Source organism: Balaenoptera ricei, chromosome 3, assembly GCF_028023285.1.
Source record: "Balaenoptera ricei isolate mBalRic1 chromosome 3, mBalRic1.hap2, whole genome shotgun sequence".
Classification (NCBI taxonomy): Eukaryota; Metazoa; Chordata; class Mammalia; order Artiodactyla; family Balaenopteridae; genus Balaenoptera; species Balaenoptera ricei.
The window spans coordinates 53,755,092-53,774,218 of record NC_082641.1 but is presented as its reverse complement, the minus strand read 5'-3'; the positions used below and the strand labels follow the sequence as shown (position 1 = coordinate 53,774,218).

The 19,127-nt window shown below is 38.3% G+C and overlaps 1 protein-coding gene across 9 annotated transcripts in view; it reads right to left on the bottom strand.

The window, feature by feature from the left end:
• The window catches only part of MAST4 (microtubule associated serine/threonine kinase family member 4), a 562,265-nt gene that overhangs the window by 234,978 nt on the left and 308,160 nt on the right, over nt 1–19,127 (bottom strand). For 6 of the 9 annotated variants that reach the window (XM_059916517.1, XM_059916503.1, XM_059916508.1 and 3 more), the window contains one exon: nt 14,657–14,692. The exons of the other annotated variants lie outside the window; for them this stretch is intronic. In XM_059916517.1, the coding sequence (XP_059772500.1) occupies nt 14,657–14,692 (36 nt within the window). The remainder of the gene's footprint in view (nt 1–14,656; nt 14,693–19,127) is intronic. 9 annotated transcript variants of the gene reach the window in all.

The window sequence follows — 19,127 nt, the reverse complement described above, 5'->3', positions numbered from 1 at the left end:
GAAGCAGGTACCAGAGCAGTATGTAATCTTGATATTGTCATTTTAAGTGTTACTCTGCAGTGTTGTAATATTTGTTTTAATTTGTTTTAGTTGTAGTGATAAAACTGTTAAATGCAAGTTTGTACCTGACTTTTCCTTTCATACATAATTATCATTAAAATAAATATATGTAAGTCAACATTGTGGGTGTGAAAATTTTTCTCTTTTAAAAGAAGTTTACACATCATTCAATTTAGAGGAACACTTCTAAATGCATGGTCACAAACTACATTGGTTTGGGAAGCACTGAATCAGTCAGCATTCTCCATAAGCTGCCACTGTGCTATCTGTACTCCTTATAGAACAAGCGTGAGGCCAAGTGCCTTACCACAGGGAGCTCAAATTTTAGGTAGAGAGAAAAGGTCCCTTTGAGAAAAACAAACTAAGCCATCTTTTTTTTGGTCATGCTGCGCAGCATGAGGGATCTTAGTTCCTCGACCAGGGATCGGACCTGTGCCCCCTTCAGTGGAAGCTCAGAGTCCTAACCACTGGATCACCAGGGAATTCCCAAAATAAGCCTTCTTAATGAGGCTCTTGAGAATCAGATGAAAGCTATTAGAAAACACACACACGCACACACGTTTACATATAACTCCAGGGAATTCATAGATTCCAGAAAGCTGTTCACAGCTCCTAGGATGAGAACACCTAAATAATCAGAGAATAAGAATAATTTACAAAAGGCAAATTATTCTATTTAATTAGTATGTGGAAATGAGACGATGACATGCAACCAGGAAAGAAATAAGTGGGGACCAAAAAAATTGAAAATAACTTGCTAGATCAGTAAAAGAATTAGGAACAACTATTATTAATAGTTTTGGCTGGGGAAATTTTGCTCAAATACAAGTATATACAATTCCAAATCTCATGATCTCACTTTCAAGGAGTCAAAATACAAAAATCTCATCATCACTGAAATATTTTTATTCATCAGAAATTTAACTACATAAGAGGGGCATGTAAGTACAATATAGGCATAAGGAGTTACCAGAAATATAAGTACTTGGTTTACTCCAACTAAAGAGATATAGACAGAATCTACAGATGGTTAAATGTAGTAATAAATGATAATAAACTTGAGCTATGCAAAGGATTGGTCATATTAAGCTCTGAAAGGCCAAAGAAACCTCTGGCTTCCCAATGTATTTGATTCATTTTTATATGAGAATTAAAGGATGAAACTATCAGATTAGAAATAATTATGAAGAGATATGTTTACTGGTTGCAAAAGAACCACTAAGTAATACTTTGAAAACCCCAACACAATGTTTTGTTGAAATTTATTTTAACCAAGTGCAGACTTTGAATAAATAAAAGGATTTAATTACTAAATTTCATGGTTTGTCATAGAGAAAATATCAAATTTCACTCTATCAAAGATTAACAGAAAAATCATAATAAAAACTGTGCAAATTACTTACATAGCTTAAGTAGATATCAAAGATTGCAGACATGCTCTGAGGAACAGAACTAATTGTCAACCCATGACCCATGCATAGCTAATTATCAACCCCAAAACGGAGAAAACCTTCATTGCCTATTCAGTTTGTACTGCAGCTTTCAGATCAAGGTTTCATCATTTCTGGTCATAAATAAGAACCAGCCATGCAGGGGATTTAATTCAAAGTGCAAGCACAATTTCAACACAAGTTTATTTCATCTCTTTTTTTCTCCAAATTTTCCTTTTTATTTTCATGAGAAAACAAACTACATTATTTCTTGAAATGCACAACCTGCAGTGTGGCCCAGAGTTCTCGGTCACCTCCAGTTCTGAAATCACACTATCCAGCTACGAGAATAAAGTCTTCTATGGAGAATGCATCTTATGAAATTACTATTTGAGTGAGCAAACTAGAGGTTAAAACAAGACATTCATTTCTAGGCTTGAACGCCTCTTTCCAGTCCCAAGAATTCCCAGCGAAAAGGCCAATCTCTTATAAAACTGAAGAGGTTTTGTCATCTTTCCCAGTAAATGTGACAGAGCTTTTCCTGATGAAGACTTCTTACTTACTTATCTCCAGAAACCTCTCAGGTAATTGAAGTGTGACAAACAGACCCATCTATAAAAAGCCCTCATTGATTAAGATTTTATCTACAGCAATTCAGAAGGGATAGTTAATGGAAGGCAGTCAGGGTGTTCTATTTCTCACCAGCTAGGTTATTATTTGAAGATAGTCTCCGTACCATCACCACCCCTGAAAAAAAAAAAAAAAAAAAAAAGAATGCTGGATACTAACCTCATTTTATAGTGTCTCCATAATTTTCTGAAGATAACAATGGACTCAGGGCTCCTTCCAAGATGTCTTTTAAACACCTGTGATACCATCTAACAGGAGCACCATGTGTCAGTACTCCCATACTGGCTGGAATTTCAGTGCGAAGTCACTAGAGTCCCGCATTTGAGAAACTGGATGCTGTCCCTTTTTTACAGTATCTTAATATACACATGCCTTCCTGACAGCAACACTGCCTTCAATATAATCTGAATATTTCTGGTGATGGAGGCCAGGGAAAATATGGATAAATAAAACACAAATAATTTTCAAACTTTCTAGATTGCTTCAGATTAACAGCTAGAAGTTAATAAATGAAATCCAGTGTAATGTCATGCCCAATCCTGTTTTATCTACAAGTGACAACTATCACTTCATCAGGAATGTGGTAAGAAAACTGTTTGAGTCAGAGTTAGCAGGGCTCCTTTCACGAACTTCACCATTCCCCCATCCTCGCTAGCTAGCTAAAGAAATAATACTTATCCAAAAACAATGCAGAAATTCCTCTCCCACCTCAAGAATCAGGATCCTGATAAACACCAAGAAAACTGATGAAATCGACAGTTTGGGGGCAAAAATACAGTAATGGGAACTGAGGATAGGAGTGAACCTTTAAAAAGCCTTGGTAAATATTTGAAACCCCTTAAAAATAAAATAAGGAAAAGCATACTCCATGAGAAAATACATTTTATACACTTTTAAGTAAGTATAAATGGATGGCATTAATTGCCTTCTAAGTTCCTCAAGCAGTAGATACCTTTTAGGATCTCACACCATTGTGACGTTAAATGAGACACTTAAAAAATGACGTCCGCTTGTCATAGATAAAATAAATGCTAAGAAGCTATATTTCCCTTAAATCTGGACCTCCATGAAAATGTTCACCTCTAGGGGCTAGCTGTGAATCTGGAAATGCAGAGAAACAAAAGTAGTTCAAGATGGATAGAGAGAGCTTTGGGATAACTTTTCTTTATCCTACACAGCTGTGTGGAGTGGGTCCCCAGCTCAACACCAAGTACATAACCTCAGTCCTGCCTCAGCAGTTTTATAAACCTTAGCTTCTCCTTCCTTCAGGTCCACAAGTGCAGTCCTAAAGCAGCCTTACTCATCCTCCTCTCCTCCCAATTCCCTACATTACATCACAGACTCAGACGCTAAACAGATAGTGAATCCCCATATAAAGGCACTTTTCTACTTTCCTGCTTCACACACCCCTGAAAACATGTTAAAGAGTCAAATATATAATCAGGACTTTCTAAATCCAAATTTCCTAATTATTCTTCATTGCTATATGTCAAATCTATGTCAATCTGTGACACATTGCTATGTGTCAAATCCACATCCTTTAATTCTGTTCTTTTCACTCACAGTCAAATACATACACCACTGGCCTAAGAACAATGAATGTCTGATGGAAGCTAAGTATTAGTCCTTTTTGGAAAGACAAATAATTTCCCTCTGGTGTCAGCTGCATTAAGTTCATGAGCACTACACATCTTATCACCGATATCAGCATGTTCCTTGCTCTGTTTTCTAGTCAACTTTCTGAAACAATGGTAAAAAGCAATGAAGTACTCAAAACAGTGTTTTGCTACCAAGATGGTGTTGCTGCTAAAACTACATGTTAGTGGGCAGAAACTGGTAACGACTACCACCACCTATGGTATCAGGAAAGAGAGTTGTGAATAAATAAGGGAGCAGTTAAAGGGGGCACAGTTTCAGAGTCTTCAGCTCACATAAAAGATGCTTTGGGGAGAAGATGACAGGGGCACAGCAGACTAGTTCTTCTTTAGGTCTTAGAAGGAAATTCTGTTTTCTTCATTATCTTTGGACCAGCCTTTCCTTTCTGATACACTTTAAAGAGCAGTGATGGGGGGTTCCTGTGGAGAGGGTCTCTGCATCACTTAGGATACTGCATAGCTACAGCTGCACCTAAATATGTGGCTTGAGAAAAACAGTGTATTGCTTGCTCACGTAAAAAAAGGTTCAGAAGCAGGAAATCCACAGCTGATGTGATGACTACCAAATCATCAGATTAAACTACTTCTACCTTTCAGTTTCATCATCCTTAATAGGTAATCTACCCTCACATTCTACCTCATGGACCAATATGGCTGTTGGAACTCTGACCAACACAAACCCATTCCACACAGAAAGAAGGAAGTACAAGAAAAGAAAAAGGATCCTCACCAGCCATCTATCTCCCAAGTAACGTCTGCTTAGATCTCACTGGCCAAAGCATAATAGCATAGGAGGGAAGGTGTGAGGGAAGGTGGCTCGTAAGTATATTCTTTTAACTGAGCGCTTTACCACTCTGACAAAAATTACTTTTATCAGTAAAGCAGAAGGGGGATCATGGATACTGGGTATACAACTGGACGTCTCTGCTGGTGCCCTAGCTGGTGTTAGTTCTGGACATGAGCCCAGTTCCCAGGAGAATCCTTGAGGCACATGAAGGTCCAGCCTTGTTTACCAAAGGGACACCACCGCCAAGTGGGGCGACAGCCTTCCAGCAGGGAAGAGCACCCTTGCTCAGAGTGCCCCTCTGCATCGCCCCCCAAGCACCCTGACGTGGGAGGGAGAAAGCTGCCATGACCTCTAGTCATGGGCAGCTCCACTTCCCCAGCTCATCTCAACAACACTCTAGGCTGTGCTCTGAAGGTGCATCTGTAAGGTTGAGACACCAGACCGCATTCTCAACGAAACAACGTTATAAACAGTGCGGGAGGTTTCCAGGCTTCACCACAAAGGCCTATTTCACAGGTAATGTAGTAGAAACAGTATTCATTGGCCATCAATCAAAGTGGAATTGACTGGATTTCGACAGATTAGTCTTTGCTCTAATGAGGTGTGCAGAAGAGCCTGAATAGAAGGAAAAAGAAAACAGTAGCAAGGAGCAACTCCTATTTCTTCCTGGCTTTGTTCTCTGGCAAGTGCTCCTTTCAACTGCTCTCTCCCTCACAAGTAACTTGTCTTATCCCTGTGTTTTTCCGCAGTCCTTTCTCTCTAGCAGCAGGGCTATGGAACCCATTCAGAGGAATTAGTGAGCAAACGAGGAGACAGTGCACAGACCACAACAAGCTTAAGCCGACAGGTAGAATCTACCTTCCGGATGTGAGCAGTGAGGATGAGAATGGAGGGGCGCTATGCATTAAACTGTGTCCCCCAAAAGATGATGAAGGCCTAACCACCAGCCCCTCTGAATGTGACCTGATTTGGAAATAGAATCTTTGCCGACGATCAAGTTAAGATGAGGTCATTAGGGAGGGTTCTAATTCAATGTGACTGTATCCTTATAGAATGGGGACACAGGAAGTCATGAGCACAGGGGAAAATGCCATGTGAGGGTTCAGGCAGAGATGGGAGCCATGCATGTACAAGCCAAGGAGCGCTAAAGCATCAGAAGCCACTAGAAGCTAGGACAAAGGCCTGGGACGGATTCTCCCTCACAGCTCTCATGAGAAACCAACCCTGTCCACGCCTTGATCTGGGACTCCCAGCTTCCGCAACTAAAAGTTTCTGTTGTTTAAGCCACCCAGTTTGTGGCACTTTGTTAGGGCAGCCCTAGCAGACTCATTACGTGGCGTGGCTGAAGCATCTTCACCCATCTTGCTGGCCCAGGCACAATGCTTCCTTTCTCTCAAGCATCCACCTCCTGTGTGGGCCTCAGGTGGCTTCTCAAGGCCCTTAGCTTTCAGCCACCATCATTTACATACTTGGGGCTCCAGCCCTGCGGGTTCCAGGAATACTCACTGATGGCTGGGGTAAGAGTGGGTATTCCCCACCTAATAGGGCCTCCCCACTCCCAACAAGGATCATTCACCACTATGCAAGATAATGTGAAGTCAGGCGCTGCTAAACAGAGCACCTGTGTTTCAAAGTCTGTGCCCATGACAGAACTGCGTGGAGACGCAACTGCCTCTGGCTTAATGTAGAAACAACTGTTTGAGCCAAAGCAGAGTGAGGGTAAAGGATCAAGCAGCAAGAGGCATTGCAGTCACTCACTTCTGAGGATTCAACCATCTCGGTGTACTCTGCTTGTCAAGATCTCTCAAACACGTTTCTCTGCTTCCGTAACACGTGTCCTTTCTTTCCCTCTCCTGGCCTTTTCATCACAGGATCTGTCCGGAAGACGCTGGGAATGGCAGGGGCTGAAAAAGCTGTGAAGAAAGCTAAATCTTTCAATGATACAAGTGACCTGGGGGAAATCTCCCTTCTATGCATAGCCACTCTCTATCTTTTACTGTTTTTAATATAAAATCTATGAAGGGAATAACAGAATGAACATCTGTATCACCTGAATATCACCTAATCAACTTGATAAATCAAACACCATTGAAACCCCCAGCACCCCTTCCTGATCTGTTCCCCTCCCTCTTCCCAGAGGTAACCACCAACATGAATTTGTTTCTTATTCTCATGCAAGCCTTTATACTTTTACTACAAAATCAACCCTCCTAAAATCAGAGTGCTCCTTGGTCACAGACCCACTGGTTACTTTTTTTTAAACTCTGTCTCTTTTCTTTCTTTCCCTCATCTAGAAAAAGACTAATTATCAGATAAATGTACTCAAACCATGGGGACCACAATTGCCAATAGCTTAATCTGATTCCTGCCAACAAATATCTATTTTATTTACTGCATTACCTCCCCTCTCCCCTCAATAAAGCTGTGAGGTAGGGAATCCAAGCCAGACCAAGAGGAAATACACTTTGAATAGTTATCTATTTCTGGCACTCCTCAATTCAAATTGGTAAACGGAAGCCTGTTTCACCTACACTCAAAATTCTCTAACAAACCAAAACAAACAAATTAGAATTTAGGAGAAGAGTAATTGCACTCCTTTGTACAGAGAACTGGAAAAACATGAAAACATTTATCAGTAATGAATCCATCACTCTTACCTGTTTTCATAAAAGACAAACGCAAACAATAAAATAAAATTGCACTAGACTCAAATACATTAAGTGGAGGACCCAACATCTACCACCATATTTGGAGCATGGCATATTCTTATTGGAAGTTGCAACAATTTAATGTAGGAATACAATAATTGCTCAGTCAACTAACTAATCGGTTAGTCCATGAGAGTATTAAACAGTAAGGGAGGTACATGATTTTAAAACACACATAAAAATATCTATGAAACAACTGTTACATGCCAGGCATGGTTCTAGGCATGGAGGATATAGCAGGGAACAAAACTCCCTGGCCCTAGGGAACCTCCACCCCAGCAGGACAGCATGTGCAAAGTTACACTAATGACATATTCTGAGGAACTCTGGGAAACCCTCCCTGATCAATAAATCACTCTACAAATCACAACTTGGATAAGAATGGCCACAGTGCTGGTTTCTGGGGAAATCTCATAAAACCCCAAGTGTTAAAGCCAAGCAAAGAAAATCTGTTCTATTCCCTAAATGAATATAGCATCTCTTTGTTGACTAGTGGAACCTATGAAAATGTGTTGTCCAGAGTGATTTCCCACACATAAAAAGTAAGAGCTTTTCTGAACCTAAACAAATATCGCCAACAGCTGTAGAAAAAACGTTAATATTTGGAATTTTATAAAACGAATTACTGAGAGTAAGGAAGTGGGTCAGGAACCTAAACAATGATACATGACCATTAGAAACAGCCCAGTGCTTAGCTCTCCTGGCTGTTTCTGTTGGAAGACACAGCAAATTTTGTGGGCAAGCAGGGCACTCAGCTCACATATGGTTGGTCTGCTCCAGAAAGTACTTTCCAGCTGGAAAGAAAATGGACTCCAAGAATCAATGCATCAAAGAATGAGGATTTAGAAGAAAGCCTAAAATACACTAAAATGCTGATGGGGACTCTCTCTACAAGGTGAGATTATGGATGAAAACTTTTCTTCTTCATACTTCTCTACTTTTCTACAATGGAAATAATCAGGAAAAATGATCAATGCTTTATGATCTAAGAATTTTCACAGTAAAATAAAATGTTACCCCATTTCTTAAATCCTACAAGACTACAACACTGAAAACACTCGAAGGAAAAATTATTTAATGCATCAAAAGACACAAGTGAAAGCTAAATGCTCTGCTTTTTTAAAGTGTCTTTTCTCTAAGTGATAAGATATAGTGAAATTTTGAATGCCTTTTTTCCTGTGTTTACTAGTTCTTCCACAATGATTCCCTGCGTGATTGATAGAAGTATTGCTTAAATTATTATTTTCTACAAAGGCCAATTAGCCCTAACTTAATAAGATACTATAAATTCTACATTATTACTCAAAAAATAGACCACAATAATAGACCACATATCAGTTCATTCTCCAACAACAAGTCTCGGAAATGCCTCCTAGACTGAATTATTTCCCTCTTTGAAAGGATCCATATAAGTTCAGAGAGGTCAGAATGTACAAACTCTTCTGAAATTAGCTATTTCAGCGGAACACAGGTCCCTGGTTCTCCACTGCTGCTACTCTGTGAGCAGATCAGCACCAAGTCTGACGAGTAAATGAAAGGACATGGTAACAGGGAGAAAATGGAGAGTGAGGTGGTTTGGTTTTTAAATCTCTTTCATATGACTTACACTGCAGGATTAAAGTATTTCCTGATGATAGAAGCACAACTGAACTCAGGGCCAGCTACCTCTTTTACGACAGGTTTTTATGGCTCATCTTAAGATGAGCTTTTCCTTCCTTCTGCTCTGAACCCCATTTCCCAATAATCAAATGGTAGGTTATGAAGCCAGAGAACAATTTGTTACGTCTATGAATCCCTCTGCCTGCAAGGCCAAGTTTCATCAGCACCCCCCTCCCCCTGCTGCAAGCAACTTGAAATATATGACTGTGTTCTTAGGTTAAGGTCAGTGCTCTGGGTTACAAACACGGGCAGAATGATTTCTATATGGGCAACAAAAAAAGCAAGAGCTTGGGCATCCTCAATAGAGTCATTTACACTCTACAGAGAAGACGGATGAGTGGGAGTCGCCCCCAGGTGTGAGGCAATGGAAGCTTTGGGGCTCTCAGGAGGATGCAGTTCTAGGACCACAACCAAAAGAAGCCAAGAATGAGGGGATAACTTGAAATATGTGAGCCACAACCTTTGAAAGTACCTACAACCCTCAAGCACCTACTTCCCTCACTGGCCAGCTTCATTTCTTTTCGAGGCAGTCCTCCCAGTGGCTGGCTAGAGATTTTTTTCAGCCTTCATTTTGAAGGCTCCTGCTGCCAACACCTGTCTCGGTTGTCACTGGCTGACCCCTAAAGACGGAGAGTGCGATTCCCCAATATTAATGGACCGCAAGAGGACAATTCTTTCTGCCAGGCTCACAATGGGTAGGAAAGCCTTCAACTACCTGGTATTTCTTTTAATCAGTTATACTGCTTTGGGGCTCATTTTACAAAGCCATCTGGCTTTGCAGACATCAATGCAAGGACTATGAAAAACCCTCACTTTTTACTGCGGCCCCAGAAAGGGGAGAAATCCACTTCAAAGTGTGTTAAGCTCCCAGGGTTCTGGTGTAGAAATTTCTCGCTCCGATTCTTCATTGTTCAGACATCCAAAGAACCTAGCCATCTAGGACATAAAAGAATTCTTCTGAAAGCACCATGTAAAATAAAGTGTTTGTTCAGTCACAGTGTCCCTACAAATGTGATCTTATGCTCCATGGCGGGGTGTCTAAGAAGATGAAAATGAAGGGGTCTCAACAGAGCTCGTGGAAACCTGGTCAGATAAATGGGAGGTTGGGAGACATGAGCCGTCCTAAATTGGAGAACGCTGAGGTGCCCTCCTTCCTATGAATATTCTACTCATTCTCACAAAATGTTCCACACCTCAGTTTGGCATTAAGGAGAAATGCTTTGACTTTTTTTCTCACTACTGAATACAACTGCAATTATATTTAAAATACCTTTACTTTCTATTGCTTTGACAGGTTCACTTTTGAAGTTTTCTATTCATACATTTCAATAGTCCTATCCCTTTTTAAGAGACAGTGAGCTGGCTTTTAACAAATCCAATACTAGGAGAAGGGACCAATGGTATTTTTTTCTTTCTTTTTTTCTTTTTTTTTTTTTTTACCAAGAGTTATTTCATTCATCAGAATTTAAATGCCAGCAGAAACTACAAAACTCTAGGAGACTGACACATCAACATTTAGATGTATAAAAACACTATGGGGATTAATAACTAGCACCCAAATTTAATGTACCATTTAAAAAAGGCATCCTCTGACATAACTAACCTGGAAGTTAAATGCAGCTGGAGGTTCATGTCACCAGCTCACAATAGGTTTCTCAAAAGAGGCAGTTATTTCTCTTTTGAGGAATGAGGGTCATTGACTACTGACCCAGTGGCTTCATGCAAATAAATGGAGAAGTCTCAACACATTTCTTAATGGCCAGAAGACCTGACAGCAGAAAGGACAAGTGCTTAGGTCACAATTACAGTTGATTTATCATTTCTGCAATGAGCCCAGGGGCAGGGTGGGTCTTCATTCCAAAGGAACCTTATCTTCTCTGGTGATAATACACCTGACTTCCAACAGACCTGTTCAAAGCGAAGCAATATGGAAGAAGTCTCATCCTTGCATTTGATCTGCTGCAGCAATATTTTGTTCTACCTCTTACATGTCGGAGGTTTAACATATTCTAACAGTGAATTAAGGCAAAATAAAGATAGGAAACTGGTGATATTGTATTTTGAGACAATTTAAGATAGTATCAATCACACGAAGGTAGTGTTTAACAAGGGTAACATTTTAACAAGAACAAGAGAATCGTATTAAATTAGAACAGTATTAAGGGAAGTTACATTTTACTGTGGCCATTTGTAACATTTACAAATCTTAAATTGATAATTAATGTGTGCAAAATATTTACCTTGATTCAGTTTTAATTTTTAGTTGTAAGACTTTTTTCATCTTTTAAAAGTACAATGTCACATAAGGTTATTTTACTTCAGTTTGATCTAGATTAAGAACACCTATGAATTAAGGTGGGTTCTGGCCCTAAGGAATATTGCTTTGAACATAATACCTGAAATATTTTTGGAGGTACATTATTGTTCTTTGGCCAACACAGTAATACCATCACTTGCTTAGTATCTTCATGTAAGGTGGAGAGGCTGAACATAACTTTAGTTGATTCACTTAAATCCACACATATGATTATTTTTACCCAATGCTTCAGTTGTGGGGCATTTCCTTCCTCATTCCTTAAGTCCCGTGAACACATTTTAATTATTCTAGCGCTTATATCTTCCCAGTTTATCACTTCAAGCCCTTGAAATCACAGTGGCTTTTTGGCTATGATGGCACACTTGCGGCAACTAGAGTTCTTCTAGCTTCAAAAACAAAAAACTCTGTTTATTGCCTGTGGACTCTACTACAGCCACTCCAACCCCTGGTCACAAATGGTTATGTTTGTTTTACGAAAAAGGAGAAGTTCTCCATTCTAATTTAAACAATTTTATCTTCCAGAGTCTAAGCTTGGGCAGCCCTGGAGCAAATTAAAGGCTTAAATATTTGGCATATTATAAAAGAAACATCCCTTTATTATGAATATTATGACATCCTTATTCATTGTTTACTTACTGTGATTTTAAGTTCCTGTGATAGCCTACATATACTTAAAAACAACTTTATAATTAACAATACAGAATTTACACACATGCAGAATTATATTTAAAATATACCTTTTTTTTAAAATTAAAGTATAGTTGATTTATAATATTGTGTTAGTTTCAGGTGTACAGCAAAGTGATTCAGTTTATATATATATATATATATATATGCATTTATATGTATACATATATATAAATTCTTTTTCAGATTCTTTTCCATTATAGGTTATTGCAAGATATATTCAATAAGCTTAATGGTAATGATAAGCTTGTTCAAAGGCTCATAATTAGCATTTCCTCTGTCACTTAAATTTCCACTATTGGCCAGCAGAAGTTCCTTCAGTTCTGTTCATCTCTTTAAAGCTCCACACACTATTGAAAGCATCCCTTTTCTTTAGCAAAAACAAAACAAAACCAACCAAAACCCAAAAAAAACTGTTTTGAAACCAAAAAAAACTGTTTTGAAACCAATAAAACTTATCCCAACTATAGCAGCCAGTTATGTTCCCTGTGCTGTACAGTAAATCTATGTTAATTTATATATTGTAGTATATATCTGTTAATCCCACACTCCTACTTTATCCCTCCCCCCTTTCCCCTTTCCCCTTTGGGAACCATAATTTTTTTTTCTATGTCTGTGAGTCTATTTCTGTTTTGTAAGTAAGTTCATTTGTGTTATTGTTTAGATTCCACATGTAAGTGATATCATACAATATTTGATAAACATAAATATAAAAAGACACTTATCATCTTTGTCTATTTTGATGATGATTAAAACTTAAGTGCAGGAAACACAATTTGAGTTGGTCAAAATACAGCTTATTAGGAAACATGAGAAATGTGATACGCCTTTTATGTAGTACAGTTTATATCATGTGTCAACCTTTGATAAAACATGATTGACTCATTTTTAAAAACATAATTATATTTTTCAAGTATATCACTCAATAATAATCACAATATATTATTTCACCATTTCCTTTTTGGCTATAGAACAAATTAATGGCTTTTTTTCTAATTAACCAAGTAAACATGGGCAGAACCTACATGGGGATGTCCCTTTACTTACATAAGCAAAATACAGACCTCATGTGTAAATGCATATGTGTTCATTGTATTGAGACAATATTACCATTATTTTTAATCACAAACAGTTTTAGAGTTTAGCTCCAATATTTCAAATGCCTTTAGAGAAATGTAAAGGTATTTATTACCTTAATACTATAACTAAAGTTTCCAAAAAAGCTATTAAGAATGTCAGGGAAAACAATTAAGTTAATATCACATTAATATAAACTTAATGTTAAGAACTGTCAAAAACATAAAGTATTAGACAACTTTACCCCAAATTTCAAATGTGACAATTTCTTAAGTCAACATTGTTTAAATTTTAGAAAAACCAAATCATAAAAGATTGCAAAACACATAGTTTATTATGCACTTCAGTTATAGTTCTTTGTTCACATTATCATATTTACACACTCCTCAACCAATCCAGGTATGGGTATACTTTATAGTTCGTTACATAAGCAGAAATACAAATTATTTATAAGCTCACTTTAGCTTTATTACAATCTAATTTTTAGACAGATTAAAATATGTCATGCCTGCATCCCCGTTTTCACATCTTAGGGTAATTGTACAATTATCACAAAGTAAAGTCACATTTAAAGAACTAAAATTCACAGAAAAACCTTTAGGTTATCAATAAATATTTTGCAATTAGTAACATCAAGTAAAGAGATCCCCAAACTGAGAAATAATTTTTTGGCTTTATTTACATGTATTATTATATATTATCTTCAAAACATTTAAGATAAAACTCCGCATCTTTAACTTTTAAAATTTAACTTAACCAGATCAATATGAAACAAAAAATAAATGGCTAAAAACACCTATGAAAAGTGTGAAAAGCAGACCAGTGAGGGAGAACTTACCAGACATTACAACTCACTAGAAAGCCACTGCATTCAAAACAAAATGGTGTTGGCACAGAAATAGAGATCAGAACAGAGAGGCCAGAAATAGATACAAATGTATATGGCATCTTTATATGTGACAAGGGTAACATTTCAATCCCATGAAAAATAAAGTTTCTCATAGTAACTAGGACTTAAGTAACTGGTTATCTAGGGGGAGAAAAAAGGAAGAAAGAATCCTACCTCTTATCATGTACAAAACTTAAAACTGGAGTAAGATTTGAATGCTTTTAAAAATGGGGAAGAATATTTACAAGAATACTTGTATGACCATGGGATGGACAATACCGTCCTAAGCAAAACAGATAATAGAAGCAATAAAGAAAAAGACAGACATAAATAATAACATAACATAATAATAACTAAGGATTTTCTTTTGGTAAAAGACATCATACACAGAGACAAGAACTATAAAGTTATATTTGCACACATGTAACGATAAAACACAATAAATACCTCCCAGAAATTGTGACGGGAAAACACTACCAAGTAGAAAAATGGGCAGTGAAAATAAATAGGAAATGAAGAAAAGGGAAATTCAAATGAACAATAAACATGTGAAAATATATTTAACATCAGTGGCAGTCAGTGAAGAAAATGTAAATTAATAATCAGAGATAATAAGATTGGCAAGAATTAAAAGGAACAGTGGCATCCAATGCTGGTGAGAGTGCAGGAAATGGGCATTCTTATGTGCAAACGTGATTTGCTATTCCTTTGGGGAAAAGAATCTAGAAATATATATTAAAATTAAAAATACACATACCGTTTGACCAAGCAATTCCACTTCTGGGAATCTATCCTATAGGGAAAAAAAAAGGACCAGTATGTAAGGACATAGGTACAAAGATGTTTACTGCAGCATTGTTTGTTGTGGGGCAGAGGAAGAGGGGGGACTAGGAATAACATGACTGCCCATTAATGAGGAAATGGTTAAATGAAATGTGGAATATCTATAATATAGAAGATTATGTATTATTAAAAAGAATGGGATAAATCTGTAGATAGTGACTTGGAAGGCTGATAAGGTGAGAAAAGCAAATTGAAGAGCGATACTTCCATTATGAGAACGGCAACAACCACCAGAAAACAATGGACGTGCAGACACTCACATGCACATGGAGTAAGGAATGGAAGCACACAGACCAGGCTAACAATGGCCACCCAGGATTGGGACTGGGAACAGGGCATGGAAGGGATGGGGATTATTTACTTCCTCCTAGTGTCTCTCTGTGCTGTTTCACTAGTTACTATGAACCCTATATTAATTTTACAACTTTCAGAATACATTTAAGAAAAAAATATTAGCTTTCATTAGTGGTAGTAGAGCAGAAGTACTTCCAGACATTCATCTGTAGTAAAATAGTAGCCATTAAATAAATAGTCCCTTCTTTGCTTATGCCAGTCACTGCAGTGTTCATTTTTGATGGCTTGCCCAATATCCATTCCGTCTCTCTCCCATAGGTGTATCAGCCATGTGGTTTGGGTGGGGTTGACTCCACCCCATTCCCAGAAATTCCTGAATGGTCTAAGCCAGTTCTGTCCACCAGAAATACAATTTGGAGCCACACAATTTTAAATTTTCTAGTAGTCACAGTAACCATGAAAACTGCTGGCCGCCATCTATGAGCTACGAAGGAAGCCTGCCCTGGGATGAGGGAGAGACTGGGTCCTTGTGTCAACACTGAACCTCTGGATCAACCCTTGCAAGAAGCCTGGACTTTTTAGTTACATGAGCTGGTAAATTTCCTTTATTTTTTTCAGCCACTTTGAGTTAGGTTTTCTATTACTTGCAATCAAATGTATTTCAGTTGATAAACTCATCTATGGACTAAACAAATACTTCCTTCTTAAGCGAAATAACTCAAATGTTCAACATTTCTTCATTTGCAGTCAAGGCATGCTTTTGTTAAACTAGCCTTACTTGATAACACATTTAGGCAGCTTCTGAAAACATGCCCAAAGAAGATTTCCCAAGACGAATTCCTGATCATGCAGGGTAACTTTGCATGGTCACAACTCAGAGTATTTCTCCTTAAGACAATACAGACATGAGGCGTCAGAGCAATCAATTAGCTCCACTCTCATTCCACCCTCTTTGCTGACCCTCCCTTTCTAGACCAGTGTGTCCCACCTTTGGCACTATTAACATATTGGGTAGATAAGTCTTTGTTGGGGGGGGTGTATGGTTTCCTGTACACTGTAGGATGGCTAGCAGCATCCCTGGCCTCTCTCTACCCACTAAATGATAGGAGAAATCCCACCCCCCCCAAGTAGTTGTGACTATCAAAAATGTCTCTAGACACTGTCAAATGTCTCCTTAGGGGACAAAATCACCTCTGGTTGAGAACCACTGTTCTAGACCAATAATTAGTTCTAATGTAGAACTGACCTTCATTGTTTTACCACATGATGGCCTCCCCCTGCGCCCACCCCCAAGTGTCCCCTGCATCACAATCTTTCCAGGCATTATGGCCTTCTCCTCGACTAGACGTGAATACGTGAACCTTGTCTGGCCATGCTCTTCCTCCTCTAATCCCCGCTTACGCTGAGCCTGAGCTCTCCACTGCAGGTCTTCTTTCCGGAAGAAATGTAGCTAGTCCCCTCTGACTTCAGCTTGACATCATTACCTGACCTGCTCCCTGAATCACCTACCCAACCATTTCTTTGAGCTTCTCTGAGGGGATATTTGCTCATTTGTGGTCACTCATTCCTCAATTCAGCCTTCCCCGGTTGGGTCAGCCACCTCCTGCATCAGTATATCGTGGGGGACAATTCCATCCCAGTCTCTCCACATTGTATCAACTCACACATTATTCTCCCTAATTCATCCCTAAGACTAAAGATAGGTTATAACCACTGGAAAATTCTTCATAGCTTCTCAAATTGATTGACAGATTTAATGCAATTCCAATAAAAGTCTCAACAGGCTTTTTTGGATGGAAATTGACAAACTGATTCCAAAATTAAAGAACCTAGAATAGTCCAAGCAATTTTGAAAAAAAAAGAACAAAGTTGGAAGATTAACACTATCTGATATCTGAACTTATTATAAAGCTACAATAACCAAATCAGTGGGGTACTGATATAAGTCAAACAGGCCATGAACCAGAATAGAAAGTCTGTAGATAGACACCCATACATGGACAACCAATTTTCAACAAAACTACAAAGAAATTCAGCAAAGAAAGAACAGTCTGTTCAACAAACGGTGCTGGAACAATTAGATACCTGTATGCAAGAACATCAACTTCGATCCATATTTTACCCATATACAAAATTAACTCAAAATAGATCATAGATGTAAAAATCAAAAATTTTAAATCTAAAATTATAAATCTTATGGAAAGAAAAAGGAGAAAACTTTTGTGACCCTGAGTCAGGCAAAGATGGCTTAGATGCAACACCAAAACCATGAGCACTCACAGAACAAACTGATTATTTATACTTCATCAAAACTAAAAACTTTTGCTCTTTAATAGATGCTGTAAAGAGATTGAAAACACAAGCCACAAGCTGGGAGAAAACTTACCAGTCATGTATAACAGCTTTATTTATAATGGCCCCAAACTATAAGCAACCAAAATGTTCATCACTAAGTGGATGGATAATCAAATTATGGTGTATCCATCAATAGGATATTACTTAGAAATAAAAGTAAGGAACTATTAACATACACTACAATAGAGCTGAATCTCAAAATAATTATGTCAAGTGAAATAAATCAGACAAAAAAGGGTACGAACGGTATTGTTCCATTTATTTAAAATTTTAGGAAATGCAAACTAAACTCTAGGGATGGAAAAATATTAGTAACTGTCTGATTGGGCATGTGAGGGCTGGGAGGAGGTATCAATTACAAATCGGTAAGAGGAAACTTCTGGAGGAGATGGATATTTCAATACCTTGACTATGGAGTCTGTTTCACAGGTGTGAATATATATATATGTCAATTTATGAAATTGTGTATTTTAAGTGCAATTTATGGTATGCCAGTTATAGGTCAATCAAGCTTTTTTTTTTTTTTTTTTTAAAGGGGAGAGGGGAGCACTGTTAGATGTTGGGGAAAACATTAACTGTTAGACCATGTAGGGTTTTGCTGCTGTTGGGACACCCTAAATTGGTTCATGCTACATGGGATTTCATGAGAGGAAGTGGTTTTGTTGTTTTAATTTCTTTTGTGGTTTAATACAAATAGAATTCACAATTCCTGGGTACTTAACATAACACAGCCTAGGTGACGTTAAACAGTAGATAAAAGGTCCATGGGTGGGAAGAGATTACACAGAGCCTTGAGAAGTACCAATCTGAACTATGTTTGCTTTAATTCTCCTTTTAAGTATCTCCCCATATAACCACCACCATCACCACCCCCAGCTGTGGTCTTAAGGATGTGTCCAACCAACATCTTCCAGCAAAAAAGAAAATTAGAATAGAGCCAAGTGGCCTGAATTCTCAAAGATAATAATTAAGTAACATGCTTTTTAACAGATGTTTGATGACACTATTTTTCCCCATGATTCTACCAGAATCAACTGCATTTACATACAAATTGGTAATACCTTAGAATCCCAGCTAAAAAAAGCCACCGTTGTTCCCCTAAGACATGAAACCATGTACTGATCTATTAATTTCATTTCAGTGTATGATGCCAAGTGCATTTAAAAAATATATTCCACGGCTTCCAAGGGCTTCCTTAATCCACAAGGACTGGTTTTAGAGTTTAATTTATCATAGACATAAAAAACCTTCTGCTTATTCTCCCAGATAATTGATTCTTGATTTGTTAAGATACTAAACACTATGCTTGACATCCTGAAATACCAACCCCCTGGTGAACTCACTCATACGCCCCATGCAGAGCAAATCCTCTCAGCCGAGAGGCCAAGGGAAGCCCGGGAAAGCAGACCACTCCCTCCCTTGGACCCACTGCCAGCCCAGGGGGACGTCCCCCATTGCCCCTGCAGTAAACATCATTTGTTCCACAGCAGTGACACGGGGAGGTCAGAGGGTGCCAACTTCTCCAAGAAAAGGCCCTCCTCAGTTTTTGAAAAATACAAATAAATCTGAAAGACAACCTCTGCCTCAAAGCCGACCTTCCTAAGTAAAAGCACATACCTCCACCACAAATAACAGTAGAATCAGCATTGGAAAATCGGGGTTTAGTAAGAGCTCAGCAACCAGGGCTAATGTCACCACGAGGTTAATCTCACTGATCTCTAGGACACGAAAAAAGT